The 22,031-nt window shown below is 45.9% G+C and overlaps 9 protein-coding genes across 10 annotated transcripts; 4 read left to right on the forward strand and 5 right to left on the reverse strand.

Annotated features, from left to right (window-relative positions):
• Window positions 1-204: 204 nt before the first annotated feature.
• Window positions 205-1,758, forward strand: TrAFT101_007400 (uncharacterized protein; the record flags this gene model as incomplete). The annotated part of the gene is made up of 2 exons (XM_024905520.2): window positions 205-1,577; window positions 1,641-1,758. 2 exons carry the CDS (start codon window positions 205-207, stop codon window positions 1,756-1,758), a joined length of 1,491 nt encoding a protein of 496 aa, XP_024756403.2.
• Window positions 1,759-2,610: 852 nt separating this feature from the next.
• On the reverse strand, window positions 2,611-3,181 carry TrAFT101_007401 (uncharacterized protein; the record flags this gene model as incomplete). Its single annotated transcript, XM_024901117.2, has 3 exons — window positions 2,611-2,732; window positions 2,815-3,010; window positions 3,077-3,181. The coding sequence occupies 3 exons, from the start codon at window positions 3,179-3,181 to the stop codon at window positions 2,611-2,613; spliced, it is 423 nt and encodes a 140-aa protein (XP_024756402.2).
• A 2,310-nt stretch (window positions 3,182-5,491) lies between these two features.
• Window positions 5,492-6,592, forward strand: TrAFT101_007402 (uncharacterized protein; the record flags this gene model as incomplete). Its single annotated transcript, XM_024901122.2, has 5 exons — window positions 5,492-5,663; window positions 5,730-5,822; window positions 5,874-5,899; window positions 5,964-6,231; window positions 6,327-6,592. 5 exons carry the CDS (start codon window positions 5,492-5,494, stop codon window positions 6,590-6,592), a joined length of 825 nt encoding a protein of 274 aa, XP_024756401.2.
• Window positions 6,593-7,488: 896 nt separating this feature from the next.
• TrAFT101_007403 (uncharacterized protein) lies at window positions 7,489-8,274 on the reverse strand (the record flags this gene model as incomplete). Its single annotated transcript, XM_024901130.2, has 1 exon — window positions 7,489-8,274. The coding sequence occupies one exon, from the start codon at window positions 8,272-8,274 to the stop codon at window positions 7,489-7,491; it is 786 nt and encodes a 261-aa protein (XP_024756400.1).
• Window positions 8,275-9,501: 1,227 nt separating this feature from the next.
• TrAFT101_007404 (uncharacterized protein) lies at window positions 9,502-11,331 on the reverse strand (the record flags this gene model as incomplete). The annotated part of the gene is made up of 2 exons (XM_024910222.2): window positions 9,502-10,687; window positions 10,802-11,331. 2 exons carry the CDS (start codon window positions 11,329-11,331, stop codon window positions 9,502-9,504), a joined length of 1,716 nt encoding a protein of 571 aa, XP_024756399.2.
• Window positions 11,332-13,095: 1,764 nt separating this feature from the next.
• TrAFT101_007405 (uncharacterized protein) lies at window positions 13,096-14,234 on the forward strand (the record flags this gene model as incomplete). The annotated part of the gene is made up of 2 exons (XM_024901125.2): window positions 13,096-13,797; window positions 13,860-14,234. The coding sequence occupies 2 exons, from the start codon at window positions 13,096-13,098 to the stop codon at window positions 14,232-14,234; spliced, it is 1,077 nt and encodes a 358-aa protein (XP_024756398.1).
• A 2,329-nt stretch (window positions 14,235-16,563) lies between these two features.
• Window positions 16,564-17,281, reverse strand: TrAFT101_007406 (uncharacterized protein). The gene is made up of 2 exons (XM_024901119.2): window positions 17,037-17,281; window positions 16,564-16,971 (listed from the first exon to the last, which is right to left on the reverse strand). The coding sequence occupies exons 1-2, from the start codon at window positions 17,214-17,216 to the stop codon at window positions 16,888-16,890; spliced, it is 264 nt and encodes an 87-aa protein (XP_024756396.2). The 5' UTR covers window positions 17,217-17,281; the 3' UTR covers window positions 16,564-16,887.
• Window positions 17,282-17,364: 83 nt separating this feature from the next.
• Window positions 17,365-21,914, reverse strand: TrAFT101_007408 (uncharacterized protein). Of its 2 annotated transcripts, none has more exons than XM_066128034.1 (6): window positions 21,734-21,914; window positions 21,300-21,669; window positions 20,644-21,170; window positions 19,586-20,443; window positions 19,140-19,515; window positions 17,365-19,084 (listed from the first exon to the last, which is right to left on the reverse strand). In XM_066128034.1, the coding sequence occupies exons 1-6, from the start codon at window positions 21,802-21,804 to the stop codon at window positions 18,506-18,508; spliced, it is 2,781 nt and encodes a 926-aa protein (XP_065984148.1). In that variant the 5' UTR covers window positions 21,805-21,914; the 3' UTR covers window positions 17,365-18,505. The 2 variants fall into 2 exon arrangements, with proteins under 2 accessions (XP_065984148.1, XP_024756394.2); XM_024901091.2 differs by having other exon boundaries at window positions 21,300-21,686.
• On the forward strand, window positions 17,500-18,471 carry TrAFT101_007407 (uncharacterized protein). The gene has a single exon (XM_024898686.2). It carries the CDS (start codon window positions 17,507-17,509, stop codon window positions 18,389-18,391), a length of 885 nt encoding a protein of 294 aa, XP_024756395.2. The 5' UTR covers window positions 17,500-17,506; the 3' UTR covers window positions 18,392-18,471.
• Window positions 21,915-22,031: the final 117 nt, after the last annotated feature.

Consider the following 22,031-nt stretch of genomic DNA (forward strand, 5'->3'; position numbering starts at 1 on the left):
TCGGGATCTTCACCCGAGCTCCCACATTGTTTAAGCAAGGAGGATATGACCAAACACAAACCCAATGAGCTTTCAATTAGAAAATTAGAGCGTCTTAAATATTGAAAGGGGCGCCACTGCTGCCAGATAATTGAAGGGTATAGTATCCTCAACAGCAGTTATTCTTCTAGCATACAACTCGCTCTCCATCAAACGTATCTCACAATGGCTCCAGCAATTGCCACTGGTCTGAAAGACCCCAGCTTAATTGTTGAGAAGAGTTATATCAACGGCCAATGGGTGTCGTCAAAATCGGATAAGGTCTTTGAGATTCAAGACCCGGCATCTGGGCAAGTCATTGGAACGTGTCCCGAGTCTACCACTGTTGACCTGGAAGACGCTATCCAGGCCGCTTCACAAGCATTCCTAACATGGCGGACGCTCCCGGGCCGTCAGCGAGGACGCATACTCAAGCGTTGGTTCGATCTAATTGTCGAGAATAAGGAAGATATTGGCAAAGTTATTACCGCTGAGAACGGCAAGGCCAAGGGCGACGCTGAAGGCGAGGCTCTCTTCTCAGCCAGTTTCTTCGAATGGTTCGCTGAGGAAGCCCCCCGGATTTATGGCGACGTTGTACCGCACAGCACGTCGGGAGGTCGAGCACAGATCCTCAAACAACCGATCGGCGTATGCGGCTTGATCACACCTTGGAACTTCCCCATGGCCATGGGTGCCCGCAAGCTTGCCGCTGCGCTTGCCGCTGGCTGCACAGTCGTACTGAAGTCAGATGGCCTAACGCCGTTTACTTCAAACATCCTAGCTGTCCTAGGAGAGCGCGCTGGCCTACCTAAAGGCGTTTTCAACGTAGTAACAGCGCTTAACAATACCCCGGCACTGGGTCTCGCTCTCTGCCAGTCAGATACAGTCAAGAAGATTTCATTTACTGGCTCCACTAGAGTTGGTAAGCTGCTTATGCAGCAGTCAGCCAGTACCCTTAAGAAGCTGAGCCTGGAACTCGGAGGCAACGCCCCCTTTATCGTTTTCGACGACGCTGATGTTGAAGTGGCCGTGGCCAGTGCTCTCGCCAGCAAGTTTAAGGTTACTGGCCAGACTTGCGTGTGTGCAAACAGAATCTACGTTCAGGAGGGCATTTACAAGAGCTTCAGCAAACGCTTAGTAGAGGAAGTCCAAAAGTACCGTGTTGGAGTCGGATCTGACTCTTCCGTTACCCACGGACCTCTAACCACCGGCATCGGTAAAACTGAAGAGCATGTACAGGATGCTCTCAGTAAGAATGCTACCCTTTTACTGGGTGGCAAGCGACTATCGAAGCTCGGTCCCAACTTCTTTGAACTGACCGTCTTGGGTAATGTAGATGACTCAATGAAGGTGATGAGCGAAGAGACCTTCGGTCCTCTAGCTGCTTTGACGAAGTTTAAAACAGAGGACGAAGTTATCCAACGAGCCAATAGTGTTGAAGTAGGATTGGCTTCCTATGTCATGACAAATGACCTGGGCACGTCCTATCGCGTCTCTGAGAGACTAGAGTTTGGCATGGTTGCCATCAATACAGGCGTTATATCAGATCCGGCAACACCGTAAGTTTCAACTCCCTCTGTAACCTGATTTTCACAAAGATAAAAGATCTAACCAGAATCTAGATTTGGCGGGGTTAAGCACTCAGGCATGGGTCGTGAAGGCAGTAAATACGGTGTAGACGACTATTTAGTCCTCAAGACGATCGTTACTGGCGGAATCAATACTGAATACAAATTATAAGACCACCCATCTATTTAAATATGTGTAAATTTATGCAATAGAATATTCAAATATTATAAGAATAGACGCAGAAAATAAATGCAAGGCAGCGCCAAAGTTAAGAAATGTATTACAAAACCAAATACTCTCATCTTATTCTTCTGCCCAAATTTTCTGGTTAAAATGTAGCCTAGCCGTAGCTGAATAGTTACTTGAAGGTCCCTTAGATTAACAAAGATGAGACATTTGCTGGTCGACTTGTGCTGAGTGATATCAGGCAGATAACCACAACTTGACACATATACCGAAAACTACAATCATCTCCGATGATATGGTATTATAATAATAAAGCAAAGAACACACACACACACACAAAAAAAAAACACAATTGCATGAAATTGCATGCGGTGTGTATGGTTCCTATGGATAATTTGTATTTTTCTATACTACCGCAGAAATTGGGATTTTTTATTATTCCATATCCTTTGCTTTTTTCCACCGCTTAACTACCCGGGAAGTATCCCCCATTGGAATATTGAATGGAAGGACATCTTGACATAAATAATGTGCGGTACTATAGAAGCCTAGCAATCCTGCCAAGAAGCCGAATACGCCAGCGCCTTTCTGAAGTGCAGTGAACAATGTCGTATTCCCATCTGCAAGTGCAAAGTACGAGCTTGCATCTAGAGTAAAGCAAACTTCGATTGTGATAAATATACAAATGTATATAAAATTACTGGAAGCTATTAGTCCAAGTTCATCTCTCTTAAAGACTAACTTACAAGGCAACGCTTGCAATAAGGAAAAAGATATTTAGAACAGCCCAAACTGCAAATCTGGTTAATTTAACAACTTTGAAGCATAAAGAGAATATCAGCTTGTACTTAGAATAAAAAAACCCATTGCATTATAAAATTCAGGCGTATAGCCACCAAATGCATCAACGACACCCCATGAAGGTATCATTATCATGCCATAACCACCGTAAAAAAGACCTATTTATTAGTACATAATTAGTGTTAGAAATGGCAATACAATCAAGATCTCATTCCTTTAGTGAAGAGGGAGAATACGTACCAAACGCACTCAGTACTGTATACGAAAAGGTATTACCACGGACCATCTCCCACTGAGCTGATATAAGCAGTGCAACGCAGGCGACGAAGCATAGGTCTCCGACGAAAACAGTCTGATTTGAAACGCCTCGGAAGCCCATCATCGCAAGAGAAACGGTAAGGAGACTTGTTGCAAAGCCGCCCATTGCTAGGGGAGACTAGAAAGGTTTAATATATAGCCATTAATACTTTATCCAAAAGTTGGGTTTTATTTCGGTTCTTACAGGATTAGCGAGCTGCGGTGCAAGGCTTTGGTATACCACCTGCACTTTCTCGATACTCTCTTCATCACCATTGGTTACTGAAGAAATCAAATGTGACGGCGCCATGATGTGAGTTCTCGGGATCAAAAAATCGTCAAAAGCGCGGTAGGCTTAATCAGAGAGATAGCAGCAGTAGCAGTTGCTTTTTGGATTAAAGATTCGACGAACAAGACCTAGAGTAGAAAAAAGGAAAGGCACTCTGCTCATCTAGTATACATAGTTGGTTATTTGCCCTCGGACATCGTCAACATGGTTGCGTCGGTAGTATGGTTTAGATTCCCGCTAACCATTCTTAGCACGTCCTAGGGTGCCAGCCGTCGGTAAGTGCACGGTTTTGAACCATTATTTTGGGGGCAATTCAACCTCCCGAAGCTTGTTCTATTACCTCTTGGGGGAAATCTCTTGGGGGGGAATCAAAATGATTGGGAAAGGCTGCCATGTTTACGTAACATTCCGAGGGAACCCGAAAGTGCTACATGATGTTTGGCCTGTCGGGTTATGGGGCCGCTAGGGATATTGGGATCCTGCTTCGCAATTATCATCATATATGCCCGTACGTGTTGTCGTTTCTGCGCTTAGCGCGGGGTAGAAACATGGTTATCGTTGCGGAAAAGTGTAAGCCGGGGCCGAAATAAGGGGAGTCGTCGAATTATTCTCATCCCAGCACAGCAGCAGGTTGTTATTTGAGAGGTGACACAGCAAGGAAGCCGGAAGGCACATGTACCTTTTGCTAGAAGGTTATTTGACTTTCGGATACCCCGTTGCGGTGCGGCTCGCCTGTGGCTTAACTGGAGGCAGCGTATAAATCATCTTGAGCGCCATGCTTATTAGTTGGGTACTTAACCGATAGTTCATATTCTTAGTCCCGCTGGGTCGGATAAGGAACCCGAACACCACCACGCCACCACAACTCACGTCTTACAGCCGCATCGGACTACGAAGCCGAAGAGGTGGTCTTCTCATCGCCTGCTATAGAGGGGGAATGTGGCTACATGGGTCATTATGATCAGATTTCAGCACTATCACAGGGGTGACCTAAATAACGATGCATCTTGGGACCATTAGCTATTATACGCTGCCTATCTCTTCATTGCTCCTCAGCTGGCGTAAAATCGTATAGCAATTCCCAGCAGTGGTCTCAAAAAGTTTCTATTCATGTTGAATAATTTCGGATAATAAAACCACCTAAGCACTGTCTAACTACAACATCTGGCAACAAGTCCACCAAATCCTCCACCAACAGGAATGTCGCCCACATACACCCTCTCCGCGCACCTCTCCAGGAACTTGGTCGCTGCTCTCCGGGAAAAGAGACGATCTTTAGACAGCTCACAGCAGTTGTGGTCGGCACAATCAACTCCTCTGTACTCTTCGCAGTACCCGGCAGAACCAGAGTCGGCTATTCGCCCTGGTGTTCCAGCAAAGATTACGGACAGTCGTCCAACAGCATTGCAAACATAAGCATGTCTCACCAGACTTAAAACCGTGAGAAATCTTTTTTCACTTCGCCCAAACTAGCTTTGCTCTGCTCAACGACGAGACGCATGACCACCACATGGAGATGCGAGCACAAGATCTCTCTGCCATGGCAGAGATTTTCACCGACATCTTAAACAAAACTCTGTCATGCATACAGATTTAGTGACAGGGCAAAAGAGCACTATAGGAGTTTGGCATAAACTGGGTACATGGGATTTTTTTTTTATTGAACTCACACACGACGCACAGGTATCTTCATGTTTTTGCAGCAGAAATGGGGGCATAACCAAGGGCATTAAGCCATTAAGGCATAGTAATTATAACATGCATGAATAAACAATGATGCTATTTATTCGTTTTAAAGACATACTATGAAGCCGCTGTTAGCAAAGTGAGGACCATAACCTCTTAGAGAGCTAGCTTTAGCTTCCTCCTTCCAGTTTCCCCACGACGTCTATGAAGAAAGTGCAATATCCCTCTCGGGATGCTTCCAAGGCTACAATAATGCGGAGTAACTACACACGATCTTTCAAAGGAGGAGTTGATCCACTATCGGATAAGCCGTTGGGGGGATGCGGAGAAGGGAAATCTAGGGCCTGGAGTAAAGCTTGACAAAATCTTAGCCTTTCTGCCCGCTCGGGATGCATCCGTGATCGGGTAATGCTTGATAACGGTGCAAGTTGTCTCAATTCGGGATCCGATCCGTGCGTCTGCTTCCCCACCACACTATGAGAATATTCACTGATGTTGCTGTTAATTCCCTACGATGTTAATTACTTTCAGGCCAATATCTATCATAGCTATAGAAACCAGTTCCTATACCTTCAAATTCCGTTAGACAATATCTATTCTGGATTTAAATTCTTATTGTTTGTGCTAGAATTCTTTACCTTGATCATGTCTAAACCTACTACCCTGCAAGCGGCCAGCCGCCTCAAGTCTTCCTTCTTAGAGGATAAGCAGACTTTCGGTGCCTGGCAGATGCTTCCTGGGTCCAATATTTCTAGACTATTGGCCCGATCTGGCGTGGATTGGGTTTTGGTCGACTGCGAGCACGGGAATATTGACGGTGAGAACCAGTCGAGGCTTCTCTCACTAGATCTAAAGTAGTAAATCACTGATACGATGTATACAGACGCCGCCATGCACGAGGCCGTCCCAGCTATCGCTGCGGTAGGGTGCTCACCCATAGTCAGACTACCCGACATGCAAGGATGGATGATCAAGCGTGAGTGCCTATCCCGCCTTAAATACCCTTTCTAACTCAAATGGAATACAGGTGCTTTGGACAGCGGAGCCCATGGAGTAAGTAAAACTATACATACCCAAAACTGTTATATAATGTTCATACTAACTAAATATTCCATAGATCCTCGTCCCCCTAGTCCGTACCGTTTCAGAGGCAGAGCAGCTCGTTGTCGACGCTAAATTCCCGCCTAAGGGTCGACGCGGCTTCGGCTCCCTCATCGCCCTCGAGCGCTTTGAACCCAACCCTACTCTAACTGAGTATCTGCACCAGGCCAACGACGCCCTCGTCACCATCATACAGATCGAGACCAAAGAGGCTTTTGAGAGCGTCGAGGAGATCGCAGCCACCGACGGTGTCGACGCCCTCTTCATTGGGCCGTTCGACCTTGGTATGTAACTAAATCTAAACTTTTGAGTTCTCTTTTTCTCTCTCTCTCCTATTCGCAATAGTTATAATTTGATTAAGCTTATGATTGATACGTAGGAAACAACATCGGCTACCCTGTCCAAAATGGTATTCTTAACTCGCAGCTGAAGGCCGCCATGTCTCGAATCTTGGCTGCAACTCGCAAAGCAGGAAAGAAATGTGGCGTCTACTGTAAAGACTCGAATCAAGCGAGAGAGTTTGCTGAGCAAGGATATGACATGATCGTCGCGGTCACGGATTACACTGCCATTCAGCATATCGCTAGGGAAGAATTGAGCTTTGCGAAGGGTGACTCAAAGCCTGATGGATCAGGCGTTTTTTAACGTCCGACTCTCGACGATGGGCTCTAGGTGAGCCTTGTGGTAAAACAGGTCCTGAAGGCGAGAGCGAGTGCAAGATAGTCTCGAAGCTTGAGATCCGTCTGTGTGGGATTGGGTGCAAGGGAGGCGCAGTATCTATTCGTTGTTTTTGAGCAAGCCGATTAGTGCCGTGCTAACCAGACGTGACAACTGATAGCAGCAAGTATATAATTTGAATATCACAACTAATATATGTCAAATCAAAGTCAACATGTTCTCAAGGAATATCTTCAAAATATCCTCCTATTGAACTATTCCCTCACCACTTACAGCCATGTTTAGCATAGCTTTTGACAAGATCCATCATTCTAAAGACTAAAATGCAGTATCGCATGCATAGTGAAACTTGCACATCAAAAAGTATCATTATTTGGAAGTGGAAAATTTGGGCAAAGGTGAAAAACGATACATGTAACTCTGAAAATGAGATTAAACTCTATTCGAGATTTTCTCTTCTGCATTCTGGCAAGTTCTAAGTAACACGAGTGGGTAATCTGGAGTACATGATCTGTACAAAATAGCAGTAGTAGAAAATAATGGAGAAAAGTATGAGGAGAGCCAAAGCTTAGGTGGCGATGAAGCTTGGTCACCACGTGGAAGCAGACAGCCATTTGAAAAGACGCATCAGCTCTGTTCCCCGAAATCGTGATGCTTGCTGTTTAGAAAGTTAGGAGTATAAATCTCATGTGGAGATTGCATTCTGATCAAGCGTATTCTGGTATTTCTGGGATGCGAGGGGACCGATTTAGAACCCGAGAAAGATGTAATTAAAATCATATGTATCCTATTGGCTCAATCAAAATCTATGGGTACCCAACCTTGCGCCTAACCATACAATCCCGGCCTGCTCAATGCCTGTTTTACTCCACGACATCGAATTCAATAGTTCCCCAACCTTCGAAACTGCAGGTCCACCGTCCAGGCTTGTCCATCGGCATCGCCTGCAAGCAACTACCGGGCATGATGACCTGACCCGGCAGAAACTCAACATCGTACTCCGCGAGGCGGTTAACCAGCCAGGCCGTAGCCGCCAGCGGGTTACCCAGGATATTTGACGTGTTACCCGTCATAATCTCCGTCCCATTGAACTTCAAGACACCTTTAGTGTTATGTAAATTGAGGTCGGTGACCTGACGTGGGGTGCCGCCTAAAATAATGCCGCCCTGGGAGCCGTTGTCGGCCAGAGTATCCTCGAGGCCGATAGCCCAGTTCTTGACACGAGAGTCGATAATCTCAATAGCAGGGATGGCGAAGTCGATGGCGCGGACGACATCAGCGATGGTCACATTGGGACCTTTCAGGTGGCCCTTGAGGACGAATGCAGGCTCCAGCTCGACGTACGGCTTGATGAACTTGCTTAGAGAGATCTTTTGGCCCTCGTGTAGGAAGCCGCCGGCCAACAGGAAGCCGTAGTCTGGATGATCTAGGCCAAACGCAGCTTGCATGACCTTGGCGATGTTGCCCAGCTTGTATCCTACAAGGCGATCACCATTTTTGACTGCGTTCTGGACGGTTATCCTCTGAACCTCGAAGGCGCCATCGGCAGTAAGATTAGGGTAGGTTTTCTTGGGGGGATCAATAGGAGTCCGGCTGATGCGTGCCTTCTCTAGGGCAACCGCAATGTCGTTGAGCTCTTGAGTGTTCATAGTCTCCGTTATGGGCCTGGATATGGAATAGATGAGGATGGGATCTGAATAAATCAAAGTCGTACGAGCAAGAAATCACGTTTGCGGATTGCGGTTGTTTAACCTACACCTAATAAGTGATAATGCACATATATACCTATCCATACCTTAACTATCACCCAGTCAAGAGCCCTGGAGATATTCCGACAAAGCCGACGCTCATCGGAAACACGGGTTTAGTAGGTGAATTCCCACTTAATATGAGTGCTAAACAAAGACTTAGGTGGAATTACGGGTGACGACGGGGACGCCTCGGGTTGATAGCCCGTGAGAGAGATAGCTATATTCGGGACAGCATCTATATCTGTTCTCGGATACAGCACATGCATGGAAGCTTGCCTAGATCGGAGCTCAGCTGCAGCAGGGCGGAGCCCTCCAATGCTTGAATGTAACCCTCCAAATGCCGTAGTCTAATAGAAAAGCCAGTGTGGCCCTAAAGAAGCAACTAGAGTAATACGCGTAGCAGACTGCTAGGATTTCTCATATACACTAGCGATATACACGGTTTAGCGTCTTCGGCTCCGCACAATGTAGTGTTGGTATTTTGTGGATGCCGAATGTGGGGTCGGCTTGTGAAGCCGAGATGTACTTTGTAAGAGCAGAATGCGGTCCTGCCGACGAGTGGCGCTGAAAACTGGGAAATGTTTACCTGGAGGAGAGAACTGGGCCACGCAGTCTCATCTGGGTGGGTATATTTTTACCCGTTGTTTCGGAGGCCTAGGGTATTAAGCATGTTTCCCACTATGCCATAATCGTGTTAGATGTCGTGGTTGAGATAGGCACCCTGATATATGAGATATGCCCCTTTACAAATTCTAAGGCTCTGATTAGTTGAGGGGCTTGCTGGCAGGCCCCAATTGTCGTGCTTACTACTCCACTTACTGCTCCGGAGTTTCTCCAAGTTGAGTCTTGCACCTATTGAATATTCTCTGCTTGAAAACGTGAACGAAAACCAGGGGCAGCAGTGCCAGGGGAAAATACTATTAGCAGAGCGTTTACACCTTGAATTCAGAATTGCAAGTCACTAAGCATATAAGACAGACTGCAGAACATGTTTCAAAGAGATAGCATTATATCTAGATGATGAATTTCGCTCAACACTATAATGATTCTTTAAAAGTATACCATTATATCACATGCTAAAGTGAATGTTACTGAGCAGGCTCCAGGCGCTCAAATATCAACCTTTTAGACCTCATCCACCTTGTGTTTCTTGGGACCCCAGCCCCGTAACATTAACCAGACATCCTTCCAGAAGCCGACGGGGGCCTCTTCTAGCGAGGCCTCATAAGCATCAATGAGAGGGGCCTCCCAGATTAAGTCAACGTCTTTCGCCCTGATGAATTTGGTCTTCTTGATGAGCTTCCAACCGAGAAACAGGCATGGTACGAACAAGGGCATGAAGTAAGCAGTAACGAAGCCGCTGACGTTGAAGGGGACCAAAGATCGGTAGCCATAGAAGAAGAGGATAACGATCTCAAAGATGAGAGCAACCCATGCACTGTAGGGCTGAAACCAACCCTTGTAAGGCAGCTTGTCGCGGTTAAAACCCTGGACGTGACAGGCGCGGTGGAAGCGGATATAGGTGATGAGAGCAGTAATGAAATAGATCAGGGTAGCACCGGTAGCGAGGTTAATAAGCCAGGTGAGGACGGTGGAAGAGCCGCTTCCGAGTTGCAGCAGGGACAAAAGGGGAAAGATCATGGTGACTACGAAGCAGTAAATGGGGGTGCCGGATTTGGTGACCTTCCTCAGAAATTTGGGGGCACGGCCTTCGAGAGCCAGGCCATAAAGACATCGGGTTGCGCTATAAAGTACGGTGTTACCAGCAGCGAAGATGGTAGTAGCAAATAGAGCAGTAATCAGATTAGGTAGGCCTTTGATGCCGAGATTTTGCATGGCAATAATGTAAGGCGAGGCAGCAGCGCTTCTGCTGTCACCGCTGCCTTTCCTGTAGAGAGCATCCAGGACCTTGTCGGTAGGCGAAATAATGATGGTGACGGCCAGGCAGCCCCCGATGAAGAAAATCAGGATGCGTGCATACAGGGCCTTGTAGGCTTTCTTGACATACGTACGGGGGTGTTTAACTTCGCTGGCTGCGATGCTAAGGAATTCAGGTCCAACACAGGTGAAGGACGCAGACCAGAGTGCCGTAAGAAAACCCTCAAACTTTCCTGTGGTGCCAGTGCTAAAGTATTCCAGGAACGGCCCAGGGTCTTTCCAGTGTCGGAAGCCAAATGCATCGTGTTGAGGATTACCGCCGCACATAGTGACTAGAGTAAACATCATGAGGAGGATCATGAGGAATGCTTTGCCACTGCAGAGCCAAAACTCAGCCGCGCCATAAACGCGAACGGCAAAGATGTTGATCGCACTATACGGGAGAAGTTGCTGTTAGTGGGTCTCTCATATCTCATATATATATATATATATATATAGGTATATATTGATACCAGCTTGTATTTCTTTGATGGATTTTCAAACTCACATATAGAGCACAATGCAGCCTGCACAAATTGCTCCCGCGGGTATATGGGAACTCCAGAATGATAGAACCAGGCTCAGAGCCGTAATCTCAAAAGGAACAATAAGACCAAGGTAGATGTAGAAGTTCCAGCCACCAGCAAAACCAAGCGCGTCGTCGACCCAGTGACCGGCTAAGCGAATGAAACTACCGCTAACGGGCATATAGGTTGTCATTTCGGCAACGGAGTTGTTGATATTGGCGAGGACAAGGTTGTAGACGATAAAACCTAGAAGCAAACCGGCGGGTCCTGCAGAGTTTAGAGCACCGCCGATGCTGACAAACAGTGCGGTGCCGATACCACCTCCGATACCAAGCATAAAGATGGTTCGGATAGACATCTCACGATGGAGTTCGCCAGCGGTGGTGGCCGGATAGAGCACGCCGGCGCCATGGTCGACAACCTCGGCGTGCGCGTCACGAGGCTTCTCCATGGAGGAGGTGCGCAAGGAAGGCTTTTCTGATGTTGCTGGACTCGCCTCAAGATTAGACATCTTCGATGAAGATATGTGTCTATCCTCTCATATGATAAGACAGCTGAGAGAAAGAATAGAAAGAAGAGTAATGGAAGGATAGAGGAGTTTGGAGAGAGGAGAGGAACAGAACAGGGAACGGAATGCGGTGATGTATCCTGACTTTTATCCAAGTTTGCCGACATACTACACATTGGAGTAGAGAATGCTACTTGGTACTAGATTTTGGTACTAGATTTTGGAAAGAACCTTTTCATGGTGGCGGTGGTGTCCCTTACCCCAAGTAAACCGGTGGCGTAGCCCCACTCTTCATAGAAATTACTCAAAGCCGGGGAAAGGCTGAAAATCTCGGAACCCGACCGTCGCAGTGACCCACTAGAAGCCGGCTCTCCAGGAAATCTGGGGGTTAGACGGCAGATACTAACTTCGGATGCAGAACCCCATGGGGTTCAATGCCTCACAAGCCACATTTCCACGTTTCTTTCCATGTTTCTTTCCATGTTAACGGAGAGTCCCGGAAGGCGAGTATACTAAAATGGCGACGCCAACATCGGTTCCAGACTGGCTAGCTTTTGGGAGTCTGCTCCCTAGAACGGTGGCTTTTTTGCGCCATAAAGTTACCAAACCTTGATAAGACACGACAGCGTCGACGCAATATTCTGACGTTTGGAACAGATTATCTCCTTCTTTCAACTAGTCCGGCCTAGGGTGGCGGTAGGTTTGCCTGTTCATGTAGTCGGCTCCTGAGCCGAGATGGACGCTTCGCGGATCATAACCCATCTCCTTACGAACTTCTGGGCTCGTCATAGTTTTTGTCTTTAGAACAGACATAATTAGTAAGGCTGATGATAAAACCTCCTAATGTATCAGCTCTAGAAAAGATTGATATGCTAGAGTGGAGTCAACCTTTGGACTAAAGCCTTCATCCGTCATGAGGCAATATGTTGATCATCTACATAACAGAAAAAAAAAAAATCGCCATGCACTTATTCAGTAGGAAGTTATTCTATATTAACACGAAGAGAGCAGCAAGTCGCAGTTCTTTTCTGGCGAATTTGAGTTGAGCGTTAGCTGAGTGGAAGTTTCCTTATGCGATCTCGTGCCATGCTCATACCACCTGACGCAGGGAATCTGCATGACCCGAAATTCGTTTCCACTCAGAGCGTTCAGGAGATTTACCACAATGAATGAAAGGCTGAGACCCGCTCGGAATGGCTTAAATGCAGTGGGTTGTCCTTTGCACAGGGATCGGATGTGGAAGCCGAGACACCCGAGATCTCGGGTTCACGTACCGTACCCCAATGTGGTCATCAGACTAGTGTTCGCTGCTTGTCTCCGAGAGTAGTGTGTGTAAGTCGCCCGAATTCGATACCACTCTCGGCTCAGATTCGAGCTTCCAGGTGACCACATACCGAGTCTAAGAGAATCGAGATGTTGGATGATCGGAAGCAGGCTGTGTACTAGCCAGCCTAGGCGCCGTCTCTTGGAAACCAGCCGGCAAGGGAGTTAGAGAGAGAAAGCGAGGACCAGAGCCCACAAAGAAGGGATATTGCTAGACTAGTTTAATCATATGGGTAGATGGCAAACTCGTAACGCCCCTCCTCAACATTATAAGAATAAAGAGAAGCAGCCGGTCTCATCACATCCATTCTTTTCATCAACAGACTAAACACCTCAACATCATCAATACATCGTCAAAACATCATCAAAACAACAAGAACATTAAACTTAATTAAATACTCTTCACAAAATATCTCTTTGATTTAATTCGCCCTCATCATACAAATGCCTGGTTCCATTGCCGTCCTCACTGACGCGCCCGTCGCGGCCGTCGCGCCTCACAAGGCTCCCCATGTCATTGGACCCAAGCAGAGAAATCCTATGCGGCCTACTGCCGTTATCCCTCAGGAGATCATCGATGAGGCTCGTGCCGTTCCCGTGGAGGCATGGAACCCCAAGAAGCACGTTGCTCCCAAGACTCAGGTCGTCCAACACCTCATGAAGGACATTGGCCTTGAGGGTCACGGCATCTCTCCTATTGCTGTTACAGATCCCTTCCCACTCTTCACTGAAGAGGCTATCGGTCAGATCCGCCGCGAGATTTTCAGCGAGTCTGTGCTACGGGAGTGCCGCTTCAAGTCTGACTTCAACGCTAACATGGTCCGTGGTATGGGTCATGAGCGCGCTCCCTTCACCTACGATGCTTGGTGGTCTCCTGAGATCCTTTCCAGAGTCTCCGAGGCTGCTGGTATCGAGCTTGTCCCCGCCTTCGACTATGAGGTTGCCAACGTCAACATCTCCATCAATGACCAGAATGCCCCGGAGGTTGTCACCTATGGTGATCAAACATCTGCAGTCGCCTGGCACTATGACAGCTTCCCCTTTGTCTGCGTGACCATGGCTGCTGATTGCACTGGTATGGTTGGCGGTGAGACTGCTATTAAGCTGCCGAACGGCGAAGAGAGGAGAGTCCGTGGCCCCGCTATGGTGAGTTCCTCGTCATTCCCATCTCTAATGCGCGTGGTCATATTCACTAACAGTTACCTTAGGGCACTTGTGTTGTCATGCAGGGACGCTATATCTACCACCAGGCCCTCAAGGCATTTGGTGGCCGCGAGCGCATTGCCATGGTCACCGCCTTCCGCCCCAAGAGTCCTTTCGTCCGCGATGAGACCATCTTAACTGGCTCCCGCGTCATCAGCCACATTAGCGAACTCTACCCACAGTATATCGAATACCGCCTGTCCAACCTCGAAGAGCGCTTTCGTCGTGCTCTCCAGCAGGAGAAGCGCCGCCAGGTTGAGCGCAAGAAGTTCGATATCACGGCAATGAGGGCATTCTTAACCGAGCAGCTAGAGTATATCCAGACTTCTCTCAATGAGGTCTATGAGCCTGACGCTGACTACACCCCTCTGGACAACTAAACTACATCATGATCATTGCGATTAGCAATAAAGTCTAGAGGTTCGGCCTCTGTGGACAAAAAAGCAGTTGTCACATGCTGCATCTCGTCTACTCATCAACTGTATAAAGAATCTTGCGTGCTTAAAAAGGCATCTTTATACCTTTTTCAGTTGCCCAATTGGCCGCAAGTATATATCTATAAAAAGAAAAAAAAAAAGAAAGAACAAAGGAAATTCTAATGTCTATATATCGGCTATCAGTAAATGTGAGAGATACAAAATGGCTATCGAAGACATATGTTGGGCAACGTACACAAACAAATGTTGCTGGCAAATATATCATTCTGAGAACCGCAATAGACTTCATAAGGCTGTCTTGTTGAGCCGTTTCTGCTACTGCCAAGCTGCTTCTAGATATATTTTCATTAAGCCGTGCATCTTTTCGGCCGATATTATTGAGGTCCTGCAACAACGAATATTAGCGATCAATAAAAGAAGATTTATTAAATTGTTGTGTTCATCAATTAAATCGCGCAGCCTTTTTCCAATTCGTTTGCCGCATTCTATCAATGCATCCCGGCATATCCTCAAATCTGTTGTATTAACACACTCTATACCAAAGTTTGTATCTTCAAGCTCCTATATATGATCAAGCATCTTGAGCAATTGCGTTTTCCAATTTTCCAATTTTCCAAGCTGTTCTTGAGATGGTTGATTTTTATCCAGAGCATTGCGCAAGATTCGTCATCTTCAGCGGTAGAAAGGTACTTTCGTTTTGTGTTATATCAGATCCGATTGAATTATTAAAGGTTGCTGATATCCTAGAGTTAGATGAGCACTTTGTAAACGCATGCACAATTTTCTCAAACATGATGCTGATAGGGTCTTTCCAGATAGGAAACTACCAACTCTTCCCTTCATATCAGTAAGACGGAAGTTAGTCCTGGATGATGGAAAATCTTTTTCAATCGACTGCTGGCTTTATTGATGGATATGATGCAATGCATAAAATGCCTCGCTCCTGGATTCAATATCGAGAAACCTTTGCACAAATTGCGTATTGCTTCTGCGTACGAGTTTGGCATGTCTCTCTCGCTCGCTCGAATTCTGCAAATATGGTAGGCAGCATCATTAGATGAAAGACTTCCCCATCGAAATTACGCAATTTGCTAGTAATAATGGCAGAGTCTGTCAGTAGATGCCCATGAATATCTTGCTCCTTCAAATTGCAGCCGAACCAGACCGCATTAGTCGTCAGCGTATTTAGAATAAACGTTACGGACAACGCCATGTCTTCCTCCCAGCTTTCAGCTGTTCTGCAAGTGTATACTGTTATTGGGTGAGCAATTTTTACTTGCTTGGTGAATCAAGAAGGCGTACCTATTGCCTCGGTATTGGGCATCGTACTCTCTAGAACGCGCGTTGTCCTTGAAACTGTACAGCTTCTGTTTCTATTATTTGCTCATATAACTGATTTGTGCAATTTCAAGCTGCTCATTATTTTTATGAATGTCCTTCCGAAAACGGCATTTTGGACAATGAGGATGTTTTCCCGCTCATAATCAAAATAATATTACTGAAAATTCCTGTACTTTGGTTGACAGAAATACTCATGTCACCTTTCTCATATGGAAACAAGGCTGACACGCCGTCAAACTGCTCGAGCCATTGTTCTCACTCATGATCACTCGTTAGGTGCAATGGCTGAATGCACCATTCTCCAGCGATATACAAATCTGTATTGCGTCCTTCATCGGGGTGGCGGAGCTTTGATCATTCTGGTACCACTGCATTAGCTTTTAATGTGGTGTTAGGCAGGATTCGTCATACAGCTGCTTGAATTGGCTACTGAGAGAGATATAGTAGCTCAATACTGCTGCTTCATGCCCAGTAAACCTCAAGGGAAAATAAGGGGTTCCATCTTCTTATATAAGAGCCAATCATTTAGTCAAACTGCGATCTTGCCTATTGATTTGTACATTTCATATGATTGTTTGGATGTAACCTTTTAACACTACGGTTCCGAATAGGAACCCATATAACTTCTACGGCTTTGGCCGACGAGGGCCAGATCGGGTGGTGGGTAGAGTGGTCAGCCTGACTACCTCCTTTTGACGCATACGAGTCAATCTATTTCTGCTGTGCAACGCTTATAGAGCCCACTGCCACCATTTACAGCAATTATAGGCAAGATGCACATATTAAGGGTGCCACACTACTGTTAGTGAGCTAGCTCCTAATGCTCAAAGGAAGAGAAATAAATGATCGCCTGAAACAGTCGGAGAACGCCTTAACAAACTCCACCGTACGCCTTACCGCTGCGGCTCATTTATTGCAACGCCTTTCTACTCAGAAAAGTTGTTGACTCAAGTTATTGCCATGAATTGTGAAAAGTTAAATGAATGTGTTAAATCTGTTCGCCTAATCTGTATTGCACAAGTTGCCTTTTGCGCGCCCATCAGTCTCGTTGAAAATCAGTACCATATTGCCTTCCTATAAGTTTTCCCAAGGCGAGTAGTGTCTCTAAAAATAAGTTGTAGTTCATGAGATTATGTACAAAGATGACAGAGAACAGCAATTGACGGAAATCCTTTGGTGGAGTGCCCTGCAGCTGCAAGGCATGAAGAACAAACAACTGCTAATCAGTGGGTAGGTAATTATCGCAGCAGCGATTTCAGTAGCCATACGAGTAGCATGTGCTGATTTCCTCGTCGGTAAGTTTACCCGGTGCTCGGACACGATACTCATTAGAGCGCATCTTCGCATAGTCAGGACGCATATCAAGTATTTAAAGATCTATCTATAGAAGACTGTTTAACTTACTTCAACAACGTACTGGTTGGGCCATTTTTCTTTCAGGGCTGCCTCCAACCTTCGAGGAACGATGTATCCTCCAGGGATGCACTGTGACTCGTTCGATCTCCACTCTTCGTTAGATCTACCTCGGCCATGGGTGCGAAACCTGGACATAACTTTGTTGAGTTTGAATGGTGAGGATCCCATGTTACTGCCCAATCTTAAAGAGAAACTCAATATTTAAAAGATATGAGAAGACTAAAGGTTAGAAGGTTGGCTTGGTATACAGGGTTGTGAGAAGTAAATAGTCCTTTCTGCACATAGAGTTCAAATACGCAAAACGTAAGGCTGGTGCCCAACTATGCCCGACCAATATCAAGTCGCAATGAGCATCCCGAGCCTACCCGGCTATTTGTGCCTGAATGATGTCTAAGCCCACCAGGCCACTTGTGCTTTCTGCTTGATATTTAAAAATAAAAATATGTCTCTTAAGTCTAATGCTCGGAGTTTCAAATTTTAAAGTAGTCGCCTATACCATGTCAAGCGAGGGAATTCCTAAATACCATATCGCGCCCAACTTCTCCATACCGCCAGTTGAGGCGGGAGGGCTCTTACAGTTGGGCTCCATTATCGCCAATGTCAGTAGCGCAGACAAACCACCCGTTAACGAGGACTCCCATGTACACATTCTGCAAACAGAGCTATTCTGCAGCCACCAAGGGGATTTCACAGCGACAAAATCGCGCATGGAAAGCGGTGACTGCGGTGTGTGGGCGAAATTTATCGGTAGAGCTGGCCTCGGTGGCGAGCTGAGCTGGGGGACTGAAAGGTCTGCTGAGGATGTCTACCGCTTTCGTAGCATGGATACTATATATTTCAAACCATCAGAGGCATATATCAAGGAAAGTATGAGGCGGTCAGAGGTACAAGACTACCTTGATGGCTCTGGGACTAGTTACGTCTATATGGTCACTGGCCTAAAGACTGCCAGAGGTCCATCAGTGAGGATGCATAAGAGCTTCAAGTCCAAGGTTTCAGTCGAGTTGGGCTTACACGAGCCAGGCGGGTTAACTATGAAGGTTGGACCCAAATTCAATACCTCCAAGAATATGAGGTGGGAGAATAGCTTCCAAGACTCTACCGATTTTATTATTGGCATCCGCGTTAATAAGCTCATGTACAAGAAGCATTGGCTAAGCCGTGCACGAAAAACCTTGTATGATGAAGAGTACAACAAAGGTGCAACGATGGTGGACGATGATACACATGAGAAATGCGTTGACGAAGTTATTGATTTGGGCGACGACGCAGAAGATCAATTCGAAATAGAGAAATATGTTATTGATGATGAGATAAATGAGACAATGTGGGTAACTGGGTAGTTGGTTCAGTAGACTGATGATATCTTGCAAGATGAATTGAGTGAACCTATTGCACTTCTTCATACCCGACTCTCTTTCAAAAAGCACGATATAATATATCATAATAGCGAATTTTTATAATGACGCCAGTATTTTTCCGATTTTTGCAGCTACCTTGTCATCGTCATCGCCATCGTCCCATAATAGGTTGGGTTGCAGGTAATCATACTCGTCTCGCTCGTTTGACATAGAACGGAACACTGCTTGCATTCCATGCTTCTTATAGAGTAGCTTCTTATCCTCTTCTTTGAGCTCACACCTGAAATTTGCAAATTCCAAAATATCTGCGGCAAAGGCCGCGGCTACGGGAGTAGCAAACGAGGTTCCAGATTTATATACCTTTTTCTTCTTCCAGTATGATTTAACGGCGACACCAAGAGCAGTAAAATTGTATTCATTTCGTTGTGGATTCGGATTCATATCTCCTCTGTTGCCCTTACCATCACAGGCGTGTATACAAATAACCTCAGGGTTTCGACCAGGACGAGAGCGGTCTCTTCTATTGCCCCCTTCATTGGAGGCAGCCGCGAACATTAGAATGCCGGCTTTGGAGGCTCTTTCGATAGCATCTTCAATAGCCTGCTTCTTGCTTTCATAACCAAACGACATTGATATGATGTGCACTTTCCATTCTTTCATTGCCCAATCGATAGCCTGCGGAAATAACTGTCAGTACAACACTCTAGCACTTGGGAGCGGAGTGACTCACCTCAGCAATTCGGTCCATATCTTTCGCGTCCACTGTCTTACCGTCCGTAATCTTGGCGATGTAGATATCTGCAGCTGGAGCCATTTTAAGCAGGAGGCGAGTAACATGTGTTCCATGACCATATCTGTCTTCGTAATCTTCAATTGATCCAACCCAACTTCGCTTAGCTTTAATTCTTGATCTGCTAGCGGGCCCAATCATCTTGTCGGTGGTATCAATTCCTGTGTCAAGTATCGCGATTCGAATTGGCTCTGGGGTTTTTATACCTGTGTAAGCTCTTGCAAGACTGATGGATTCCAAATTCTCTCGGAGAGTTTTAATCTTGCAGAGAAAGCCGTCCTCTAATTCCAAAGTTAATTTTTGTGCATGTTTAGACCTATCACACTAATTGTTAGAAATATGAAGCGAAGATCTAGCCAGCTACCGATGCTTCTCGCACCACTCACTTTTCATCAGGCTCAAAGGATTCCCAGTCATCATATAATACAATGGGACTCAAGGTTGAGGTATTTTGCTGTCTGGAAAGAAGAGACAGACCCGGCGCCCCTTCGAAGAGACGTGCGGCGGCTCCAAATTCAGACACTAGCTTTTGGTATAGTGGATTTATAATGCATTTGTACAAGACCGCAAAATGCTTTAAGTCTTCCCTAATACCGGGATGATGAAAATTCGCGACAAGAGCCTCAAAATATAAGCAAGACATCCCAATTCCATGATAGAAATCAGTGAAGTGGCTGTTCTTCCATTCCTTTAGGATTCGGGATAGACGAAGTCTGTTGGAGTTGACTTCCGTATAATAATCTTTGTCATATTCAGTCCATCCTGCCGTGCAATTGGCCTCAAGCTCAAGAATCAAGACACCAATGGCAGCAACATCCTCTGGTAGCAATCTTGTGCTGGGATGAGATCCCAATTTACAAGGAATATGTGCGCGCCAAGAATTTAACGAATTGTTAGGAGATGAATGTGGTGAGAGATAAATATTTTCTGCTTCGAATGTGTGTTGAATCCAAGGGCTGCCGCATAGTTTAAGTAGAGAACATGCAAGGAGAAGCCCAACTATCTTTCGGTTAATCTGACCCAAGCTCTGATTGTTTATTGATTGGGAGATGTGTTCTTTAGAAAGGTGATCCGACATCATCGATGGTAAACTTGCGATAGGCAAATCATGCGTCTCAGAACCCACAGTGTAATCTTCCCAGATTTTTGTTCCGTTGAAACAGCCACGGATCATTCGACAGCGAGGTTCATACGCACACATTTTAGGCTCAAATTTCGTTTCTGACAAATTGGCCTCCAAGGAGCTGTACCATGATCTATCAGCTCCACTAGGGGAAAAAAAAATAACCAACCAGTTTGATGAGATTTACAGTTTGGGGAAGTTAGACAGAGGAAAGCAAGGACAACGAGCCAACTGGGATTTGTTTTGGGGGGGGAAGGGGAAGGGGGGGGGGGGGGGGGGGGGGGGGGGGGTAATAAATTAAGAAGGAAGGAAACAACATACTGAATGAAGCTTGCAGGTATCCAAACTTCATCTTTATGGCAGGTCTTTAAGAACATTTCCAATTGCGTTGTACGGAAGCCAGAGAGGTGCAATCTTGCCGTATGTTCAGCATTACAGCCGATACGCTCAACCAGCAATTTGAATAGTGAAGAAGATGCTGTGTTGAAATCATGTGTGTCCTTAATAAAGCTTTCTTCTTCTTTCGTAACCTTCTGCAATTGGCTCTCGGCATCCCACTCTGTTGCCTCATCTCTAGATATATCATAGACGGCTTGCTTGAATCTCTCAATCACCCCTTGGCAATCTGCTATCGTCTTTCCAGGAGGTGGAAATTTGATATACGGGCTTGGAATATCCAGCCCGAAAACCGATCGCTGAATCTCTAACACAAAGGTATTGCCTGTTGCTGCAGACTGGAGAGAAATCCCCGTCTTAGCGTTGTCGGTATCACAGATATCCTTTCTGAGTATGCCAGATTGCCCCCCCAAACTTTGAAGAAAGGCAAGCTTAGGGAAAGGCTCTATAACCTAGTGGTTTATTGGTGTTAGCCAAAAGCAATCAAGCCAGTACTGGTCCAAATATAGCGGAGAAGTTTCCAACTTCAGTTGTTCGATTGTCCACTAGAATATCTTGAAGGCTTGTAAATTTAGCCTCACCTGTAGTTCCGGGATGCTTCCATATGACTTCTCTTCAAATTGCACCGACTGTTCAAATAAAGATAACAAAGGGTCGAGAGCGTTGATCAACTGGTCGATATCCTTGCTTATAGCTTGACCATTACTGATATGCTGGAGCGTAATGGGTAATAAATTGATATCTGCTCGTAGAATGGTAATATCATCCACATCACTTAAGCCGTACCTGGATGTTAAGCAATATCGCCCATTGTTGATATCATCCCGCGTGGGAAGGCAGTCGCTAAAGTAAGAATGGACGCTTTGCAAGACCTTGAAACGCACTTGTGCTTTGCGAATGCGTTGTTCCCCTTCAGACATTTCTAAGACTTTTGCGTCTTTCGGGTTCGTTCTAAGCGATTAAGTTTGCTTCATATATTAGCACGAGGAAAAGCTTTCGAATTTAGTCTACTTACTGTTGTAGACAGTTATGCTGGTCATATATTGTCGAAAGATTCGCAGATGAAGTCTTGCCTCGTGGCATCATAGCAAGGTAATCTAAGAAAAGATGACCGAAACAAGGTGCATTTTATACAATGAGCAGCAAATAAGATTCAGTAGTATTTATGGCCAAATTCAGATGTCCATGAAATGAAGATGTCGGATGGATGCGCCATGGAACAAGTACAAGGCAACCCCGCACTTCCATCACCAGTTTTCGAGATGCTGTGCGTGAATACGCAGCCTTACATGCATTATATCCAATAAGAAACA

Source organism: Trichoderma asperellum, chromosome 4 (assembly GCF_020647865.1).
Source record: "Trichoderma asperellum chromosome 4, complete sequence".
Classification (NCBI taxonomy): Eukaryota; Fungi; Ascomycota; class Sordariomycetes; order Hypocreales; family Hypocreaceae; genus Trichoderma; species Trichoderma asperellum.